This window comes from Papaver somniferum, chromosome 6, assembly GCF_003573695.1.
Source record: "Papaver somniferum cultivar HN1 chromosome 6, ASM357369v1, whole genome shotgun sequence".
In the NCBI taxonomy this organism is placed as follows: Eukaryota; Viridiplantae; Streptophyta; class Magnoliopsida; order Ranunculales; family Papaveraceae; genus Papaver; species Papaver somniferum.
In genome coordinates, this window is record NC_039363.1 from 65,327,604 (window position 1) to 65,348,269 (window position 20,666).

The 20,666-nt window shown below is 37.0% G+C and overlaps 1 protein-coding gene across 2 annotated transcripts; it reads right to left on the bottom strand.

Annotated features, from left to right (window-relative positions):
* Positions 1-3,352: 3,352 nt before the first annotated feature.
* On the bottom strand, positions 3,353-7,159 carry LOC113287814. Of its 2 annotated transcripts, XM_026536652.1 has the most exons (7): positions 6,852-7,159; positions 5,715-6,660; positions 5,437-5,624; positions 4,802-4,838; positions 4,233-4,300; positions 3,596-4,123; positions 3,353-3,511 (listed from the first exon to the last, which is right to left on the bottom strand). In XM_026536652.1, exons 1-6 carry the CDS (start codon positions 6,953-6,955, stop codon positions 3,622-3,624), a joined length of 1,845 nt encoding a protein of 614 aa, XP_026392437.1. In that variant the 5' UTR covers positions 6,956-7,159; the 3' UTR covers positions 3,353-3,511; positions 3,596-3,621. The 2 variants fall into 2 exon arrangements, with proteins under 2 accessions (XP_026392437.1, XP_026392436.1); XM_026536651.1 differs by having other exon boundaries at positions 3,353-4,123.
* Positions 7,160-20,666: the final 13,507 nt, after the last annotated feature.

Below are 20,666 nucleotides of genomic sequence, written 5' to 3' on the forward strand. Positions count from 1 at the left end.
CTTTCTCTTGTGACTTGCGTCCGGCGACCCATTACACTCGCATACCATTTCAAACCGTGTATCTCTTTGTTGGGTGTTTTTCACTAGAACGCACATCTTCTCATTTGCTTTCTCAACAATCCAATTGACCGCGTCGTCTTTTTCTTTCCATTCCAAATCATTAGCATAATGTGAGGAAGTATCAGGACCCCTAACATTGTGAGCTTGAGGCTGACCCTTCATCAATACCAATGCAATATACAAAACATCACAAGTTAGTTGATATGTACTACAATAGCTGGCAGGGTCGATATATAAAACAACACCGACTAAAGAAAAGCCGGCATGGTCGAAGATTAACAAAGTGTTGACCAAACTATAGTCGGCAGGGTCGACGTAGTCCCAACACTGCCGGCTTAAACATTTTCAAATCACGTCTCCTGTGTTGCAAACAAATCTTATAGTCGGCAGGGTTCAAATTTTCTACCTTGCAGACTAAACACTGCTCATGAAAAGTAGGAGCATTATGCAATTAAGACCACGCCGGCGCTAACAGTTGGCATGATCGACAATCGTCGACCTTGCCGATACTAGGCAGCAAAAGTGGGAAAAAAAGTCGATCATTTGCATGGAAAAATCACAATCTTCACCACGTAAGTTGTCTACCTGATTACTTGCAGCTCCATTCTCTTCTTCTTGGTCATTGGATTCTACGTTTGGCTCAAGACATTCATCACTTCCATATCCATCTTGAGTTTGAGGAAAATAAAAGTGAGGATCATGCATATAATCCATTTGATCATGATTTGATATATCATCATACAAGTACTCATCTTTAGGAGAAAAGTTAGAAGACTCCCCACTTCAAAATCAGGATTTGAATCACTCATATCACAAATTTCTCAAAACCCCTAACTTTTCCCCCCCAAAACTTCCTCTACTACTTCATACTCTTTCTTACTTTTAATTATTTCCAAATCCACTCATATAAATCAACTAACTAATCTAAGTAATCTAATCGTTTCAATTAAATTAGTGTTAATGATTGCAGGGAAAATTTAACCATTTAGAAAATACAAGGTTAAGGGGTGGCTTCTTTTACTTCAAAATGACCTAGCTTTTGTCTCATTAGGTATACCCCAATTAATTTGGGTACACCCCAATCATCCCGAGTTTTATTTGTTGGAAGTCAACTTTTTCTTTTCTTTTTTTTTTCTTATGAAATGGAGGTCAACTTAGCCGTATGCTATTGCATTAGAACAACCCATAACCATCTATTTTGTCACGAAGAATCCTAGATTGATTTCCTAAACGCCTATATTAGGTTACTAAATTTTAGCTTACACGGTGCCATGATGCGCCAGCACGGCACACTCCTAATTGGACAAACAGATGCAACATCAACCTGAATCCTAAAGCTGTTGTCGCTATAACCTTGACAAGTTCAAAAGCCAGAGTACCTAACCATAACGTCACTGTGCAGAGCTACAACAAGGTATCGCCTGCGAGTCTATACGCGTGATTTGTAGATGAACTGTTATGCAAATAGAAGAATGATTTTTCAGGGACCATTTTTTTGAGGGGGCCATGATTTTATTAGGCCACCCTCCCTATAGTTATAAGGGGTGTCCTAAAACGTTGAACTGACTAACCTACTCTTAACCTAATTTAATTTAAGACCAATCTAATAACCACCTATTATATATATATATATATATAACCACCTCCTTCTCCCACCACCTCTGATTACCACCACCACCACCTCTGATTATCACCACCACCAACCACCGTTTACCACCACCACCTCCTCCCGCCACCACCGCCCACCACCGCCAATTACCACCACCACCATCTCCGATTATCACCACCACCAACCACCGATTACCACCACCACCAACCACCACCACCTCTATATATATAGCTTAATTTAAAACATTAACAAAGATATTCTCACAAACCCATTACTTATCATCGTTTTTGGTTGAATAAATGAGAAGTAATTATCAAAATGAGTTGAAAATGGAAGTTGCGGAGAGGTTTAATGGAGTTTTCTTTTTCCAGAGAAAAGTTCGGTTACGTCGCAAAACGTTCAGTTTCGTCGCAAAAAGTTCGGTTATCACGAATTATTTTTTTCTTAACCGAACTCAAAGTTCGGTTGATTCGCAAAAAATACTTTTAACCGAACTCCTTATATTAGAACAACACAAGTCCATAAGTTCGGTTCCTTCACAAAATAAGGATATCACCGAACTTTAGTTTACGAAAATAATGAGAAATCCAAAAGTTTGGTTCGTTCGCCAAAATGTTAAGTTTTCTTTGTAACCGAACTCTACCTTTGAAACTTCGTAACCGAACTCTACCTAATTCGCCAAGAAATAAATTTCGTAGTAACCGAACGTTTGCCTAATTGCATATATGCATATATAAGCCCAGTTCGGTTGATTCGCAAAATATGTTGAAGTTTGCGAACCAACCGAACTTCTAATACTAGGTTACTTTTAACCTGCAGTTCGGTTGGGAACTTGGTTGCGTTGAAGTTTGCGAACTAACCGAACATGCCTCTGTAAATCTTATTACTAAAGTTCGGCTACCTGTGTGTTTGAAGAAAGAAACCGAACTCTGTGTTCGGTTGTATGTTCTTGACATTTATTAACCGAACTCCGTATTCGGTTACCTGTTCATCACACTTGGTAACCAAACTACCTGAACCTAGCAGGAATTTTTTATAAAAATTTACAGTTTTATGAATATTTGGACCAATTCAACCACCATTATCTAAGTTTGAAGCATACTTGGGTACCCAAATACTCTTCCTCCGGTTGTGGTTGGTAAAATCCATCATTTTCATCTTGAGATTGAGTTTGTGGAAAAATACATTCACCATCTAAGAAATAACTCATATCTAGATCATTGTGAAGATCAACAAATACTCTAGGAGATGATGGAGATGAAGAATCAGATGAGCTATCATCACTTGAATACTCAAGCTTAGTGAATTGGAAAAAAAATTTATTTTCCATGTTTTTCTGCTTCATCTTCTCTAATTTTACTCTCTCAATAATTCAACTTCTTTAGCTTAATCATTTCACTAATGATTACACTAATCATTACCAAAAATTAACCAGGAGGGTAGTTTAGGTATTAATATAAATATCTAGATAAGAGGTGACCTAGATGTCTTACTAAAAAAATGGTCCCAAAAACAACATGGTCCCCAAAAAATCATTCGAATAGAAGGAACTCTACATCAGCCCAACAAGTTTCTCTCTTGTAAAGTCTATACTCTAAATGCCTAGGGACTCTTTTGCGGTGACAGAATGTACATATATATCAACAAGAACATTTAGGCTAAAATCGTTTGGGCTTTTGTTAGTTGAAACTTGCATGTTATGTGTACGAAAAAAAGGTGTGGACCTTGTGGTAACCAGGAGGTTGGCTAGTCAGCAATAATAAGGTTCAGTCAGTTGGAAGCTTATCCATCACACTGGGTCTAGACTCTCCACATGTAAACTCTAACTCTGCATTGACATTTCTGCTTTCCATAAAAAAAAAAAAAAAAAAATTGTTTAGCTGCATCAATCCAATGAAAACATTTAAACTGAAGACAGTCACGAACCTATTACTAGTAACACTCGGATCATTTCAGTATCCGTTAATCTGACGCCTCGGTGTTCTCCCTGAATAAATCTCTCGTGTTGCTGTTGTTGTTGTAGTTGCTGTTAGTCGCGAAAATGGAATTTGAGGCTGACCAGCCATGCCCTTCTGGCTAGAAATACGATCAGGTATCTTTGGATTTGTGGACACCGACCTTGAGAATGCTTGGGCAAGTTCCAAAGCAGAAGCTGCTTTTCCATATCGAAGACCATCAGATGGAGCAGGATTAGATTGCTCTACAGGCTTCCGCCAGGTCTCAGGCTCAGGCCTTGGTTCTTGCTGCTGCTGCTTTTCAGTCGCTTTATTACCATTTCTCCAACTCTCTTTACGCCAAGAACTCTTCTGGGTATCAGTTTTATGGTTATCGCCTCGGTTATCTTTCCTCTCAGGATCCTTTGCTGCTCTGTGATCAACATGCACATTCTCTGACCTTTCACCAAAACGTGCAGGTTCTGCCTTGGTTTCAATCTTGTGAACCTCCGGCTTGACCCTTTAAATGCCAGGTAATAATGATGTTTTAGAAAACAAACAAAGAATAGAATTGGTAACAGGATAAAGAGAATGTAATAAAATGAAAACCGGGGAATGGGAGCATTTACCTGTTGGGTGATTGAATTGATTCAAGGTTGCTGATAACTACATCGTCTACTCCACGCTCTCTAAGAACCTATGAGAAATTAAACATCATATAAGTTACAGAAGCAGCACCAGTGATTAACAAAATTACCAAGTAGCAAAGCTGTTGACTGAGCAGATAACACGGAACCTCGAACCCCTAAAGACTAGTGACAAGCAGAGCCATCAGAAGGGCAACTCTATCACTATTAAATCAGCTAATGCATAGTAAGCATCATACTAGGTCCACTAGTTAATTTGAAAGAGGATAATCATTCCATCAATCGGCTAGTGCACGTAAGCATCAGAATAGGTCCACTAGTTAATTTGAAACAGGATAAAATCATTCTATACTCTTGAGGTGCTTCGACGTAGGCAAATAAAATCGAAGAAACTTATATTTGTTAATCACACATAATCCAACCACCACATTTTCGATACAAACATATTAACGGGGTTCTGGTTATCTTTAAATGACTTCATCATCACTTTGTAAGATTATGAAGCTCATCTTGTGGTGTTTGTATGACAATGGGGTGGCAAAATTGCTTACCAGTTCTCGAGGACGAGCACCACCAAACACTGATTTCCTGCAACAGAAGAGAAAAACAATTGATTCCTATCAGTGAAGAAGATAGATGCTAACAAATCCAAAGCATCTAAGTTTTATTGTCACGTACTAAGGGTCGGTTTCCTAGGTTTGTAAGCCAGAGAAAATATGGAAATTGGAAAGTAAAAATATGAATCCCAACTCATGAACAATGAACATAACAAATGATGACAACCTTTTCATATTACTCATATCTTACTATGTATAAAGAGGGTACCAAAGATACCCCCAAGAGGCTTTGGCTTATTGAGTTAATTGCTACGCACAAACCTCAGCAAGTTAAACATGCAAATGGAATATTCTGTTCAGTTCTACACTGTTAGCATTCTTACATGGGGTTGCCATAAACGGTAGTAACTTACACCTATTAGGATTTAGTCTAAGGATTTACACTAATGTGAATGTATTCTTTATGGTACTCGTCCAGCTTGATACTGCGGGACTACTTTTCGATTATTTCAGTTACTAAACAACAAGGTAAGAAGAAGATAACAGCACGTGAACAAAAAAAGTAAAAAACTAGTAACTGCTTCTAACTAGTTACATTGTTTATAGAGGTCCATACAAATTATACGAACCTTTCTTTTGCAGCAGTTTCTTCCACTTGTTCAGCAATCTGAGACCGGTGCTTCAGATGCAACTTTGGTCGCTCCACAGATGGACCCCCTCCCTCATTTCCAGCTAAACCAAGTTTAGGAACATTTGTATTCCCATGCAACTCAGCAACAGCTGCTCCATGACCAGGGTCATTTACCTGTTGGTATCCCTAAATTCGAAAGAACCAAACTATTAATAAGGTTGACCAAAATAAGACTTCAAACAAGCATCAAAAACCACACACAGATCAAAATCATACCATCTTATGCTCCGCAATAGAAGGTTCCAAAACCTCCAAAGGCTTTGATCTTGGAAGAAGCTTCAATTTACGCCTCTCTGATACTTCTTCAGATACTGGTGGCTGCAATTTGGGGACACCAGAATATTTCCCATCAGTTGAAACAGGTCGAAGCATATCCTGATAAAGTGGAGAACTGCTCTCCTTTGCTTCTGGGTATATAGGAGACCTTGCCCTCTCTGAATTTGGCAACTCTTTTACACTATTATCAAACCTAGCTTCATTACCCCTTCTCTCAATCATTGTATTCAAACCACTATATCTCTCAGGTTCGGCATAATGTATAACTTCGACATCTGGTTGTTGGTTATGGTGATGATGAAACTGGGGAACTGGCTTGTTTTGCCATCTAGATACCTTATCTAATGCACTAGCCTGGGCGAATTTTGAGATGGCACTTTGCTCAGACCAGCTAGAAGAATGAACTTGCTCATTGGCACCACCTACTTCCTTTCTAACACCCCAAGCATTTGGAACACCTTGATTACTATTATTGCCACCAAGCATTTGATTATTCCCACCTACAGGATTGGATTCACCATACCTGTAAGAATGAATTCCACCACTTGTGGATTGAGGCATTGGATTATTAAACACCTGTCGTCCTGAATAATTTGCAGATGTCACTGAATCAAGTTTGGTTATCTCATGACGAGTTGGTTGAGCTCGAATAACTTCATCACTAATGGTTCTTCTTGGATGAGATATACCATCCAACGGTTTACGTTCGTCCTCATCAAAGTTCCTCCCTATGTGTATAGGGTGAGATAAAAATGAAGCTTTGTCATCAAAATTTCGGTTAGTACCAGAAGATCCTGGGCGTAAGCGGTGATCAGATCGATTCATTGGATTTCCCCATGGTGCCTGTTGATCATAACCACCACGATCTGATGAAGGCCTTGTAACTCTACAAACAAAACAAAAAAAAGAAAAATCAATCTTTCATAGATCTAATTAAATACACCGAAATAACATTCAAAATCACTGACAATAGATCTAGGGTTTCAATAACAAAATAAAAGATTGGATTCTTAACAAATACTAATCAAAAGTGATAAGAATTATACGGAATGAAAGGGTTCAAGAAAGGGCACTAACGTTGCTCCAGGAGCTGAAGGAAGAGGAAGGTCAGAAGGGATTGAACCGCCATGAAAATCTTTGAGGGTCATAGTTGAACCACTAAAAGCTTTCTTCTTTGACATTTTCTTTTTCTTCCTTCTGCAACTCTCCCTCTCGTGCTCTTTCTTTCTCAAAATTTACTTTGTGTGTCTCTCTCTCCAATCGTAATCTGAATGATGTTTATGTTTTTCTGGAAGTTCGCGACGGACCGGTAGGAAGAGTACTGCAGAAGCACGAGTGTGTTCGGCCTCAGGAGGATAAACAGCCAAACCCCAACTCCGAAATTTTGAGATACAGAGACCAGGAGATTTTATAAGGAAAAGAGGGAAATCGTCTATGAGATTTTACGTTTTCCACCGAAAAGGAGGTCTCATAACGTGCCTCCATGAGGGGTAAAATCGTAAAAATGAAACATCAATAAAATTTTATCAAACTATCTAAAATAGCAAAACACTATAGCGAAGCGTGAATTTAAAATAGCAAAACACTGGAGCGAAGCGTGAATTTAAAATAGCAAAACACTGCAGCGAAGCATGAGTAGCGGTTTTCGGATCGGAGATGCATCGGGGGAGATGTCGGAGTCGAAGATTGGAAGGCCTTCGTTCAATACTTTTCACAAGAAAAATTGTACTTTTGATGCACACGGTAGAGTCCGTAAGAGCTTAGTTGATGGTAGGGATGTTCGATGCGCTTGATTGAAGATGTTAGGCTAATCCCTATGGGCTAGATTGAACTGCTAGATTGGCCAAAAAGTGTTGCAAATCATGAAAAAAGTGTGGGAAAAAAGTTAACACTAGCATTGGCTAGTTCTCTCTCCTAGCAAGTGCTCGCAGTTCAACTAGCAGCGAGATTGAAACGCTGAATGGTTCAGCGCTCAAAAAGTGTTTTTAACGCTGAACGGTTCAGCGCTGGGAGATAAATTTTATGATCTAACGGCTGAGATTTAAAACGCTGAACCAAACAGCGCTCAGCGCTGAACCAAATAGCGTTCTATAGTGATCCCAGATGACGTGGATGACCAATCTAGCTGCTAGATATCTAGCCCATAGGACTTAGGAGGTTGCCCTGGCTGACGTGGATGGCCAATCTAGCAGCTAGATATGTAGCCCATAGACTTAGCCTTAGTCAATTTATAATTTCTGTAAAGTGTACTCTTTTTATTTGGGCGGCACTGCCTACTAAGATTTTTGATGGATACTCTTTGAGTACCCTAATTTGTAACTGGGATGCTGTGATTGGCAATCGCTGATTACTTCTAATTTTTTTTGTAAGTCGTCACTCCTTTGTCACCTCTTATTTTTAATATAATTCGCTCTTTTTTTGTTTTAAAAAAGAAAAAGGTTAGACCTGCAATTGCGTTCATATGCTGAGGTGTATTGCCCAGACGGTTACTGTCTATCTCCTTTTTTTTCATCTTGATCCATCATGTGGTGATTACCAGAGAAGACAGAGGTTACTAGTAATACTGCTACTAACGTTACTAAACACAAACTAGAGACGGTTAAGATACAACAAGACTAAATAGTGTGCTTTATAAGGTAGTACTTACAGCTAAGACAAGAAAATGTGCTTTGTGCTTTATATGATAGCACTTACAACACTTATAAACTAATAAAAAGCTTGTAACAAACACCCCGTGCTTCTTAAACTAACTTAAGAGAGCTCAAGGAGGAATTACAAATACTACAAGTACCACTAAACCTTGTACTAGGATATGAATTACAATGTTAAAATAAAAATACAAGGAAGCTAATCTACTAACTAAACAAAAATAATAGCACTAAGTCAAAAACAAATAACGCAACAAAGGTGGAGTATCTACCGTCCCGTGAACAAATGTTAATAGGTTACTGAGCTAAAATTTAGAGTGGAGGTATTAGAACTCAAAATCTTCGACTGAAGTTTATTATTCTCGATCATGTTTCAGATGTATGGAGTGCCTCGTGTTTATGTTGGTAGGAAATACCAATTGGTCCTACATATAATATATTAGAGAAAGTCTAGTCCAATTGACCTAGTCAATTGACCTAGTCAACTGTCTGTTTGGTCCTATTTGGTAATATTAATTATAGTTTGGTCCTAAAAATTATAGTTTGGTCCTAGGGTGATGTCATGGATGATGTAATTGTCATCTTGTAGTGGCAGAAATACCCTTTTAGATTATAACCATATATATAATCAAAAAGTAAGAGAGAATAAATCATTCTCAGATTTACTTTCTCTCTCCTATATTTTTAGATCTAGAATTTCTCTCTCTTTTTCTCTTTTTTATTTTCTTCCTGCTAGTGATGAAGAAGATGAAGATGATGATGAACGATTCTCTCTTCTCTCTATTTTCTCTCTGCTAGTGATGAAGAAGATGAACGATGATGATGATGAATACGATGAAGTTTTGCCTTCTTTTTTTTATGTTTGCTTCTGTTTTGATGATGAAGAGGGTGAGGTTGAAGATTTTGCTGCTATTTATGATGATGATGAACCTTTATCATCTTCACATGCTTGGGAAAGTTTCGGATCTACAAAAGAAGATGAAGATGACGGAGTTCATTTCTGGAATGGACTCTGGTTTGTGATGAAGATTTTGATGTTTTTTCGTCTGTTGTTGTTGTTGATGATGGAGAGGATGAAGATGAGTTGCTGCTGTTGATGAAGAAGATGAAGATGACGGAGTTCATTTTAGGAATGAACTCTGGTTTGTGATGATGATTTTGATGTTTTTTATTTATGGAACGAACTCATCTTTTACTACTGTTGTTGTTGTCAAAGATAGATCTGCTGTTATTGACGATTTAATTAGGTTTATGTTTTTCTTGATGTTTGCTGCGATTGGTGATGATGATGAAGATGAAGACGAACTCAAGATAAATCCGTTGTTTTTGAAGATTTAATTAGGTTTTTTGGGTTTCTTGATGTTTCTATTATTGGAGATGATGATGAAGATGAACTCGTCAAATCCTAGAAATCTGTTGCTGCTGTTGAAGATGAAGATTTATGGGTTTTTTGTTGTTGCTGCTTAAGATGAACTTCATTCCTAGAATGAACTTCATTTTTGGAATGAACTCTGGTTTATATAGGTTTTTGTTGATGAACATAATCGTTTATATAGGTTTTTATCAGGAGTTCATTCCATAAATGAACTCTGGTTTATATAGGTTTTTATCAGGAGTTCATTCCAGAAATGAACTTTGCTTTATATAGGTTTTATGACGAGTTCATTCCAAAAATGAACTCTGGTTTATATAGGTTTATGTAGGGGGTTTTCTTAATAATGAATTTTTTATAGAATTTTAATGAAATAATGAAGTTCGTTCATATGTGATTTAATTTGGTTTTTATTAGGTTTTCAATTGTAAGAATGAACTTTGATGGTACATCACACATAATGAACTGCTACAAGAAAATAAGTAAAAATTAACACGGAAGGGTATTTTTGTCTGTTTTATATTTTTAAATAATTATAGACCAAACAGTAAAGGCGTTTTCCAAAAGGACCAAACAGACATGGGCCCACCTAAAAAGGACCAAATGATATTTTTCCCTTTATGTTGATGCTTCTAAGAATCTGAAGTGCTAACCAGTCTCAATTAATATGAAATGGTCATGTGAATCAAATGTGGCATGAACCCCGAACCCCAAAGGCTGCATAGCATCGTCTCTATTATTCATCTGTAACGTACCCAAATCAACGGGAAACTGGATATGGGTATTGATGGCATTAAGATCTTCTAAAGTTGTCAGGTACTTAACGACATTAACAATATCATTTTTATTTAGATGATAGTTTGATAAAGATACTTCAAACTCTCTTCTAGATAACTTAAGTACAAAGAAGATAACATATGGATCCATTTTTAATCTTTAAAGTTTTACAAAATTTTCATACATAGCTCCATACTCCCCGTTAGATATTTTAACAAATATTAGATAAACCACAAGCCCAACAAAAAAGAAAACAATACTAACATGTCTCAAAGACATACGAACATGAACTTTTCAAACCCTAAAAAAAGGCACTAAACTGCCTTACAGACACATACAACAGGTTCAAAGAGAGGCAATTGAAACCATAAACAGTAACCTTAGGGTCCACCAAATGGACAAAATCGGGAGATTATTTTGCAAATTTTTTTGAGATATATCTAGTTATCAGAACAAATGGAAGGTTAACAGACGTAAACCAACCAACATTTTATGAACAAGGGTTTAACAGTTAGGTTTGAATAACGGATCTTGTGTATGGAAAACAATGGTTTGATAGAAAATAGGGTGGGGTTTTGAAACAATTTATTTGGGACATCACCAGCATCAAATGATATGTTTTGAAACAATCGTATAGGAACAGAGAATCAGATATACTTGCACCATAGGGATGAAGGTTCTTCAAATAATAAATCAGAATTTGATTCGGGCGAAAAAACCATCTGAAGGATTGAATTATGTAATTACCAGATGAAGCAGATCCAGATTGGTTATTGAATAAGATGAGATATACTTGATGTTGGAGAGTTTTGAGCATCATCACTAAGGTCCCAAATAGATGTCTCCATCAAAAATCAAAAGCAGGTCAATTGAATCCATTCCATCAAATCATTCCAAGAAGTAAACATGATCATAACACTCATCTTATAGATAATATAACCTACGACATCTCTAGGAACAATGGATTTGAAGATTAGCTAGAGGAAATGCAGAAATTCATGGAAGAATTTTTGATTTAGGGGTTTGAGAAGGAGGGATCACCAAAAACAAGAGTGAAATAGGTAGATTAATGATATTAAACTAAGAATAGAACACTTTGGACGGATTCCAACTCAGATCTAGTCTCTAATGCACTGAATCTGAGAAAGAAGATGAAGCAGCGGTGGTCTTATTTGATTTTTTCTTTGGGTTTCAGAGAGAAATGGTGGCTCCACCTCAAATATTTTTGAATGTATATCATCTTATTGTTAAATTATTTTTCTGAGATGTGTCTTCTCCAGACTCCACTGTGTTAAAGAGATTCTTGTCGAGTTAACATATTTGTGTTTGTTCTTTGATTATTTTTTTGACAAAGAGATTGATCATTAAAGAGGTAGGACCATTAGTATTGATATATTCTTATTTATTTTATTTTTCCTGATCGAAACGACTTGTTGGATCTAATTTATTACATCTGACTCAAAAACTGTTAATCAGTATAGTTATAAAAAAGAACTGAATCAAGTCAAATATGCACCCAAAAAGTCACGTACAAAACAGGTACAAAATGATATCTAACTAAAATCACTACAAAACAGAGGGCCTTTAGTGACAGTTTCCAAGCCGTCACAAATAGCAAAACATCGTCACAAATAGCAGAAAAACCGTCACAAATGTGACTTTTTGACGGGCGAAAATCCGTCGTTACTACTGGGGTCACAAATGTTTTTTGTGATGGCTGAGACCAGTTGTGACGTTTAGTCAACCGTCACGAATATTTGTGTCGGCCGGTCAAACCGTCACCAGTTGTTTTCTTTCCGTCGGTATTTTTCCGGTAACGGTGGTTGTTGCCGGATTTTTTCTGTTGTGACGGGTTAAAAACCGTCACTAGTATATAAATTCTTGACGTCGACGTTCACCGGATATCGATACCGGTCGTCGGTTGTTGGTCACCGGAGACGGATTTTAGATTCTCAGAAATTTTAAGCCATTCATAATTCACACTACTGGATAACTTTCCATTGAAAAATAGAAACAACATTAAGTTTTACATTTTACATTAATGCACTATAGAAATAGCAGTAAGATGTTGATAGCAGTAAGATTATCAACATTCGAAAAGATGGCAACTAAAATTATCAACATCCAAATTTCCCGTGGAAAGTTTGGGACATGATAAGAACACACTTGATGACATGAAAACACTAAAAAAAGATCACATTCCCTTGTATTAGAAAAAAAAAAAACAAGCACCTGAGTCGCCAAAGTTATATATCAGTGGTATATCAGTCAAGCATCTATGTGCACCAAGATCTTCCATTCATGGATTGTTCCTGGTCTCTGCCTCAGTCGATGGGGTAATGATTAATATTTTTTTGATGTGTTGTAGTAATGAAGGTTCGAACTCTTAGACTTGTGAAGGTGAAGGATTTTTAGATTTATAAAAATTATATACAAAAATATTAACAATGGGTGCGAGAGGTAACAAAGACACTAGATTCCACTATTATGCAAAATTGAATGATAAATATTTCAAAACTCTATTCAATTCTTAAGTCCTTTTTTATCTTTAATTCACTATCAATCATACAGATTCTCAAACATTATTTGCAAACCTTAAGCATAGATTATCAAGAGATTAAACCAAGCATAACCTATCAAACTGAATAACAAATAATTAAGACAATCATTCAAACAATTTAAAACTCTTCAAAAGCAGCGATTAGGTGAATTATATAATTAAATGAAATAGTTACCCATTTATGTTGCATGAATAGCTTCCTCCATTGCCTTGGTTACGAGGGAATTAGCTCATCATAGTATAAATGCTCTCAAAATAATTTATTATGGCTCAAAAATGGTTTACAAATGATGAGAAGAAGAGAAAATGGTGTAAATTGTAATCTGCGACGCACAAAAAGCGTCACAGAATGAACGATAAATGACAAGTGCTGCTGCTGTTTAGACTGCACTGCGACCCACGGCTGTGGGTCTTAGACACTGTTCATAAACGACTGTCCTTGCGAGTCCGTTCTTCGTGTTCTTGGTGTTCTTCATCATCAGCAGCAAGAGCAACAGAGTTTCATCAACTCTTGATTTCTGCTTCTCTGGCCCTCCTATCGACTCCCCAAACTCTCGACAACCCTTCTAGGACTCATGTATCTCCTATTTATACATTCCAGGCGCATCAAATCTCGCCATTAATTCCTCAAAATTTTCACAGTAAAAGAAAATTATTCTTGGGAATAATTTCTTATTTTCTTTCTCTGCATGCGTTAATTGTCTTTGATAATTTCCAAAATCTGTTGATATGCAACCTAGGAGAATATCTGCACTTAACTTCCACAACCCATGCAGCATCTTTACGTAATTTTCTTTCCAAGTTTAACCGATATCTCTTCTTTCCTGCTTTAATCGAGAATCGATTATCTGGCAAAATTTGATCGATCCCAACCACCACAATATCTTCTTATATCCATATCACATATACCCATTAAGTTTCAGCGATTTAATCTCCTTATAACACCTTCAAAAATCGATTGGAAAATATACCAGTGTATAAAGAAAATTTCCCGCCAAAATTTATTTTTGAATTTGAGAAGAAGGGTGCCCCTTAACCAGAGCTGGGGTGCGAATAACAATTGGGGTGGAAATATTAATTTTTCTGGGTTCCTCAAGCACATTTCTGGGGCGTTTCCGGTGCATTTCTGGGGTGCCTTTAGTAATTTTCTCCGGGGTGTAAAACACCACTTTTTGAGCCCATTTCGCCGCAAGGGCTTATTTCTCTAAAAACATCTACAAAAACACAAAATAACACAATAAGTACTTAATCGAGTCTAACAATACAGAATATTGAGAACAAAATAGACACATAAATGCGTCTATCAAATACCCCCAAACTTATTATTTGCTAGTCCTCGAGCAAAACTAAAAAATAAAACCGAGTTAATCTCGGGTGGGTTTAACATAGGTGTACCCACAAAAACCATGACTTCTAATTGGTCACAAGTATCCAAAGAGCTATGAGGACATACATATTCTCAACCTATCTCCAAGTAACTAGAATGCCAGAGAAATTAAAGGTGTCAGCTCTAAAGCTGACTGAAGAAAAGGGGAGACACATTCACACGACTGCTAGATAAAGAGATATCCGCTACACAGCTAGATAAACATTGTAAGATGCGTCCGCTGCTTTACAGCTGGATAAGATTAGGAGAGAGATAAATATGAGAGGGACATCTGCTACACAGCTGGACTAATTACGTGTGATGAGTTAAACCAGTGCTAGAAAGATCTTGTGCCAGATTGAAAGCAGACTAACAAAGCAACCAAAATGCATCTTTCTTCGACTCTCTCACAGTGCTCAGTAGAAATAACGTCTTCTTCGGTCTTCAACTCTTGATGATAAAATCTCGAACCTCACAGAACCTTGACAATTAACTATTCTCTTCGATTTCTTGCTTGACTTATAAATTTCTTCTTCCCTATGGACTTATTGAACAAAAAGAACGTAATGATGTTTTTTTTGTTTTTTTTTTTCATTTTTCATTTTTTTTTTACAAGACAAAAATTTACATGGCCATGAGAGAAGGACTTTAGAACTTGGATCTTCACAACTTGTGATGTCTTGGTATCATGAACTTCAATAACTTATATCATTTGCTCTTGTAACTTCTTGTAACTAAGTCTTCAACTTTGATTTTTGAATTATTCTTTTCTATTGTTGCTTCTAAACCTTAAACGTCTTCAACTTTTTCATAAATTTTGATGTCATTCCGCTTGTTGATGATGATAAGTTTCTACTGAGAGAGAGTCGTAATCCAGTAACTAAGACTACATTGTGAGGTTTCTCTGTCTTTCTGGAATTTCCTTCTGACCTACTTGCCTTTCCATCATGGATGGTTAGGTCCATCACGGTTACCCTCTAAAAGGAACAAGTTCTCTCCTGAATTTCAAGGATCTCAATGTCTTTTTCTCTAATGTCTCAATAGGTTGTTATCTCTAGCATTCCAATTTCTATCTTTTCGGTGAGAAACAGTATGTAAACTTAGCTAACCGGGTACTATGTGACGCTAGAAGTTTCAAAAATGCGACTAAAATGTTTCTCCCATACCCCCAAACTTAAATCTAACATTGTCCTCGATGTTCTAAAGATAAAATTAAAAGCATGAACAAGGAGAAACGGTTACCAATGAAGCAAAAGATATAAGGAAAGGTATTACCATGTCGCATGAATATTGGGTTACCTCCCAAGAAGTGCTAAGTTTAAAGTCTTCAGCCAGACTAAGCAAGGATTAGTCACCACGTAGAATCATATAGTAGTAGCCGGAATAACTGTGGGTCATCTGGATCAAAAAGTGTTACCCACAAGAAGAGGAAACTGCAACAGACCAAGAAGATACCGAAAATGCCCTTGCTTAAGACAACTACATCTAGTTGTGGTTCAGGTTCAGGCTCTATAAAAGGGTCTAAATAAAAGGTTTTCATCGGTTGGATTTCCTCAAAGCTAAGATCCGGTTCAGGTATTAGAGTCTGGAAAAACTCAACTAAGAACTTATAAGCACATAACAAAAACCTGAATAACTGGGGATCCTCTAAGTCAATCAGATTTGACTCACACAGCTGACCACAATGAAAGAGGTGGTCTTCCTTAAGAAAATGTGTCGACCCTAATATCCTAAAGTGATTAGGTTTAGTCTCAAAACTTAATAACCGACACATCTTAAAATCAAAAGTTCCCACAATTGGTAGAAACGTTTTTGGTGGGAAAACAAAGTCAATCTTGGTATTATTGCCTGGGTTAACCACATTAACCAGAGGATGGGTTTCTAACAGTTGAGACTCGTGTTGAATATTATTAAGTTCGGGAAAACGAGTACGAAGATAGTCTCGTAAGATGGGTGAGGCATTGATGTCAAGTCCCAAGTGAGGGATATTTTTAAGAGTTAAAGAACATGGAGAATGATAATCGCCCCCAAACTTAGAGTTTTCGGCGTCTCTAGGTAGTCTGGTCATAATCTCCCTAATTTCTAGGTCATCAGATTCCTGAAAGTGGGCGATTGATTTTTCTAAGTCAAGTTCATCCCCGCTAATCTCTACGAGTTCTTCTAAGACTATTGTTTCTAAATCGTTTGACTCGAAAACAGTACTCTCAAGATAAACTGGTTCCTCTAAACCATCATCGGTTTCGTAATCATCGTCTAAAACGGGGGTATTTCTAGTCAAATCCTCGTCCTTTTGAATAGGTAAATAATTATTAAAATTATTTGGATTTGAACTAGAAATATCATTATAATCATCATCACCATCCTCCTCCTCATCATCATCACAATATAATTTTTGATATTCACGAATTCTCAAGCTTTGTTCCCAACTACATGGTCTATGTTTATAATATTTCTCATAGATCGTTAGAGGTGATTCCTAAATAAAAGTTGGAGTATCCATATATCGCTGCCCACGCATATATTCACCAAGAGTCATTTCCGAAGACGTCTCTTGATAACGAGAATTTCTAGACATATATTCTCGCAACGTCATCGCAGGTGGCGTCTCCTCAAAAGGATTCATCACCGAAGAAATATAAACTACAGAGGGATTCTATACAATCACAAACAAGGCCGACTCGACTCCACCAAAGCAAACCTAAAGATTTCTAGCAAACAAAAAGCATGATGGCTCCACTTAGGTTGTTTCTAGACCAGCTTCTATCTCTCGGAGGGGAATTCGTTACAGTTTGAGCAACCCCTCTGGATCAATCCGAGCTAATGTGAGATGAAACTGAGGCGAGGGAAGCTCAATGGAGCTTTGATACCCAAGTCCTCACCGGCGTTACAAGGCGGCTTGTTTCAACTCCCAGAAGTCATCATGAACTTTGAAGTTGCTTAAAAGGTAACCAATATCCTTCGAAAATTTTTCCTAACAAGCTCGATACCCTATAGGTCTCTTTCTAATCAGATTTTAAAGCTTGGGTTCGCGTTAGGTTTTGTTTTCCTAAAACGGGAAAGAAGGGAAGGGTGATGAAATCCGAACCCTTATCTTGTTTAGGCCAGGCCTTTCCCTTTACTAGGAAAATAAAGACAGTCAGGTTCGTCCTCAAACAATTATCACCTTAAGGCATACAGTAACTCGCTTACAGGGGATTCGCGAGTGTTTCGATTGGACTTACCTCCCGTACCAGACGGGGGATGAACCGTTGTCGTCGACTCGGGCCACGACTCCTATGCCGTGTACGAACCCGAGGGGCCGAGACGATATAGTAATCGTCGTCCTTCCCTGCACACAGTTTATATAATAATTTTTCTTTTTTTAATAATAATACCCTTCCGTAGGGTTAAAAAAAGAATAAAGTCCAATTGTCCAGAATAAGTTCCAAATAAAAAGTCCAAAAATTACAAAAATTATGAAAGATAAAGCCTATTTAGAAATCCTAAAAAAAAATTATGTCTTTTTTTTTCTTCTCTTTTAGCTTTTAACTTTAAACTTTTTTTTTCCCAAGTCTTTAGTATTCCACTTCGAACCTGCAAATCAAAGACACAAAAAGAAATGTAAAAAGGAACAAATAATAGTAAAAAAATAATAATAAAAACCTAAAAATTCTACCTAAACACAAATCCGCGTCGGCGGCGCCAAAATGATTAATATTTTTTTGATGTGTTGTAGTAATGAAGGTTCGAACTCTAAGACTTGTGAAGGTGAAGGATTTTTAGATTTATAAAAATTATATACAAAAATATTAACAATGGGTGCGAGAGGTAACAAAGACACTAGATTCCACTATTATGCAAAATTGAATGATAAATATTTCAAAACTCTATTCAATTCTTAAGTCCTTTTTTATCTTTAATTCACTATCAATCATACAGATTCTCAAACATTATTTGCAAACCTTAAGCATATATTATCAAGAGATTAAACCAAGCATAACCTATCAAACTGAATAACAAATAATTAAGACAATCATTCAAACAATTTAAAACTCTGCAAAAGCAGCGATTAGGTGAATTATATAATTAAATGAAATAGTTACCCATTTATGTTGCATGAATAGCTTCCTCCATTTCCTTGGTTACGAGGGAATTAGCTCATCATAGTATAAATGCTCTCAAAATAATTTATTATGGCTCAAAAATGGTTTACAAATGATGAGAAGAAGAGAAAATGGTGTAAATTGTAATCTGCGACGCACAAAAAGCGTCACAGAATGAACGATAAATGACAAGTGCTGCTGCTGTTTAGACTGCGCTGCGACCCACGACTGTGGGCCTTAGACACTGTTCATAAACGACTGTCCTTGCGAGTCCGTTCTTCGTGTTCTTGGTGTTCTTCATCATCAGCAGCAGCAGCAACAGAGTTTCATCAACTCTTGATTTCTGCTTCTCTGGCCCTCCTATCGACTCCCCAAACTCTCGACAACCCTTCTAGGACTCATGTATCTCCTATTTATACATTCCAGGCGCATCAAATCTCGCCATTAATTCCTCAAAATTTTCACAGTAAAGGAAAATTATTCTTGGGAATAATTTCTTATTTTCTTTCTCTGCATGCGTTAATTGTCTTGATAATTTCCAAAATCTGTTGATATGCAACCTAGGAGAATATCTGCACTTAACTTCCACAACCCATGCAGCATCTTTACGTAATTTTCTTTCCAAGTTTAACCGATATATCTTCTTTCCTGCTTTAATCGAGAATCGATTATCTGGCAAAATTTGATCGATCCCAACCACCACAATATCTTCTTATATCCATATCACATATACCCATTAAGTTTCAGCGATTTAATCTCCTTATAACACCTTCAAAAATCGACTGGAAAATCTACCAGTGTATAAAGAAAATTTCCCGCCAAAATTTATTTCTGAATTTGAGAAGAAGGGTGCCCCTTAACCAGAGCTGGGGTACGAATAGCAATTGGGGTGGAAATAGTAATTTTTCTGGGTTCCTCAAGCACATTTCTGGGCGTTTCCGGTGCATTTCTGGGGTGCCTTTAGTAATTTTCTCCGGGGTGTAAAACACCACTTTTTGAGCCCATTTCGCCGCAAGGGCTTATTTCTCTAAAAACATCTACAAAAACACAAAATAACACAATAAGTACTTAATCGAGTCTAACAATACAGAATATTGAGAACAAAATAGACACATAAATGCGTCTATCAGGTAATAGTGTTGGCAGTTCCCAGTCCATGATGCGAACAAGGGCCTCCAGTTCAGTTATCCGTTGCATTGCTGCTTGAAGTTGTGCAACAGTACTCTCCAATTGTTGTGTAAGGTTCAAAACCCCAATATTTATTTGGCTTTATACCATTGCCTAGACAGCAAACACGGCCACCTTTATCTCGTCCTCGCACTTGGGCTAAAGCATCATGTCGTCCTTGTAGCACAATATGAGAACCTGGTTGGCACAATATAAGAATCCCCATTAACAATTACCGGTATACAAAGTACAAGAAAATCACAAACTTGAAACTCAAACTATACAAGAAAATCACAAAATTATTCTGTTAATACCTAAGTTTAGTTAATAGAAATGTTCAAGGATCTAAGTTTCTAAATGATACAAATGTTGAAACACAGACCCTAAGAGAACCACAAATTTGTAAGTATTTTATGCAAGGAACATGTGCAGTCAAAAGAGTCTACATTATAACATCTAATTAGGTCACTGGTAAGAGTCTACATTACTAAAATATTCATTCCTGGACCTATTGGCAGCAAAGATAACTAAAAGTGGCTTGGCTAAAGATGTTTATCCTGTCTACAGCTAACCAACATTTGAGTATTCCTGAAACTTGCTAGTGCAGCAATAAAATCAATATACACCAATGTAAAAAATGTTATGTTTGTTTTCATTACTCTCTGCAAATGCCACCAAACATCAAAAATTAGAGAGTACCATAACTTCGAGTTAGATGTATGAGCCGAGTCAGGCCTCGAGTCAGATATCGAAAAAATAAAAAACAAACAATCTGACACCTAACTCGAACCGAGTCATATTCAGACTGCGAGCCAGAACCAAACAAACAAGATGTTATAATCTCATATAGGGGTACTAGTTTACTACGGAGGGTTTCAAATCCCATATATTTTGTCTTATATAAGATTTTGTTAGAGCAT

What these genes read in the sequence shown, in the direction of transcription:
- LOC113287814 (XM_026536652.1), bottom strand. Translation starts at nt 6,955, where the DNA reads ATGTCAAAGAAGAAAGCTTTTAGTGGTTCAACTATGACCCTCAAAGAT. An exon ending in CCTTCAGCTCCTGGAGCAAC is followed by an intron (nt 6,661 to 6,851) that starts GTTAGTGCCCTT and finishes TTTTGTTTGTAG; the next exon opens with AGTTACAAGGCCTTCATCAG. An exon ending in GTGCTCGTCCTCGAGAACTG is followed by an intron (nt 4,301 to 4,801) that starts GTAAGCAATTTT and finishes AATTTCTCATAG; the next exon opens with GTTCTTAGAGAGCGTGGAGT.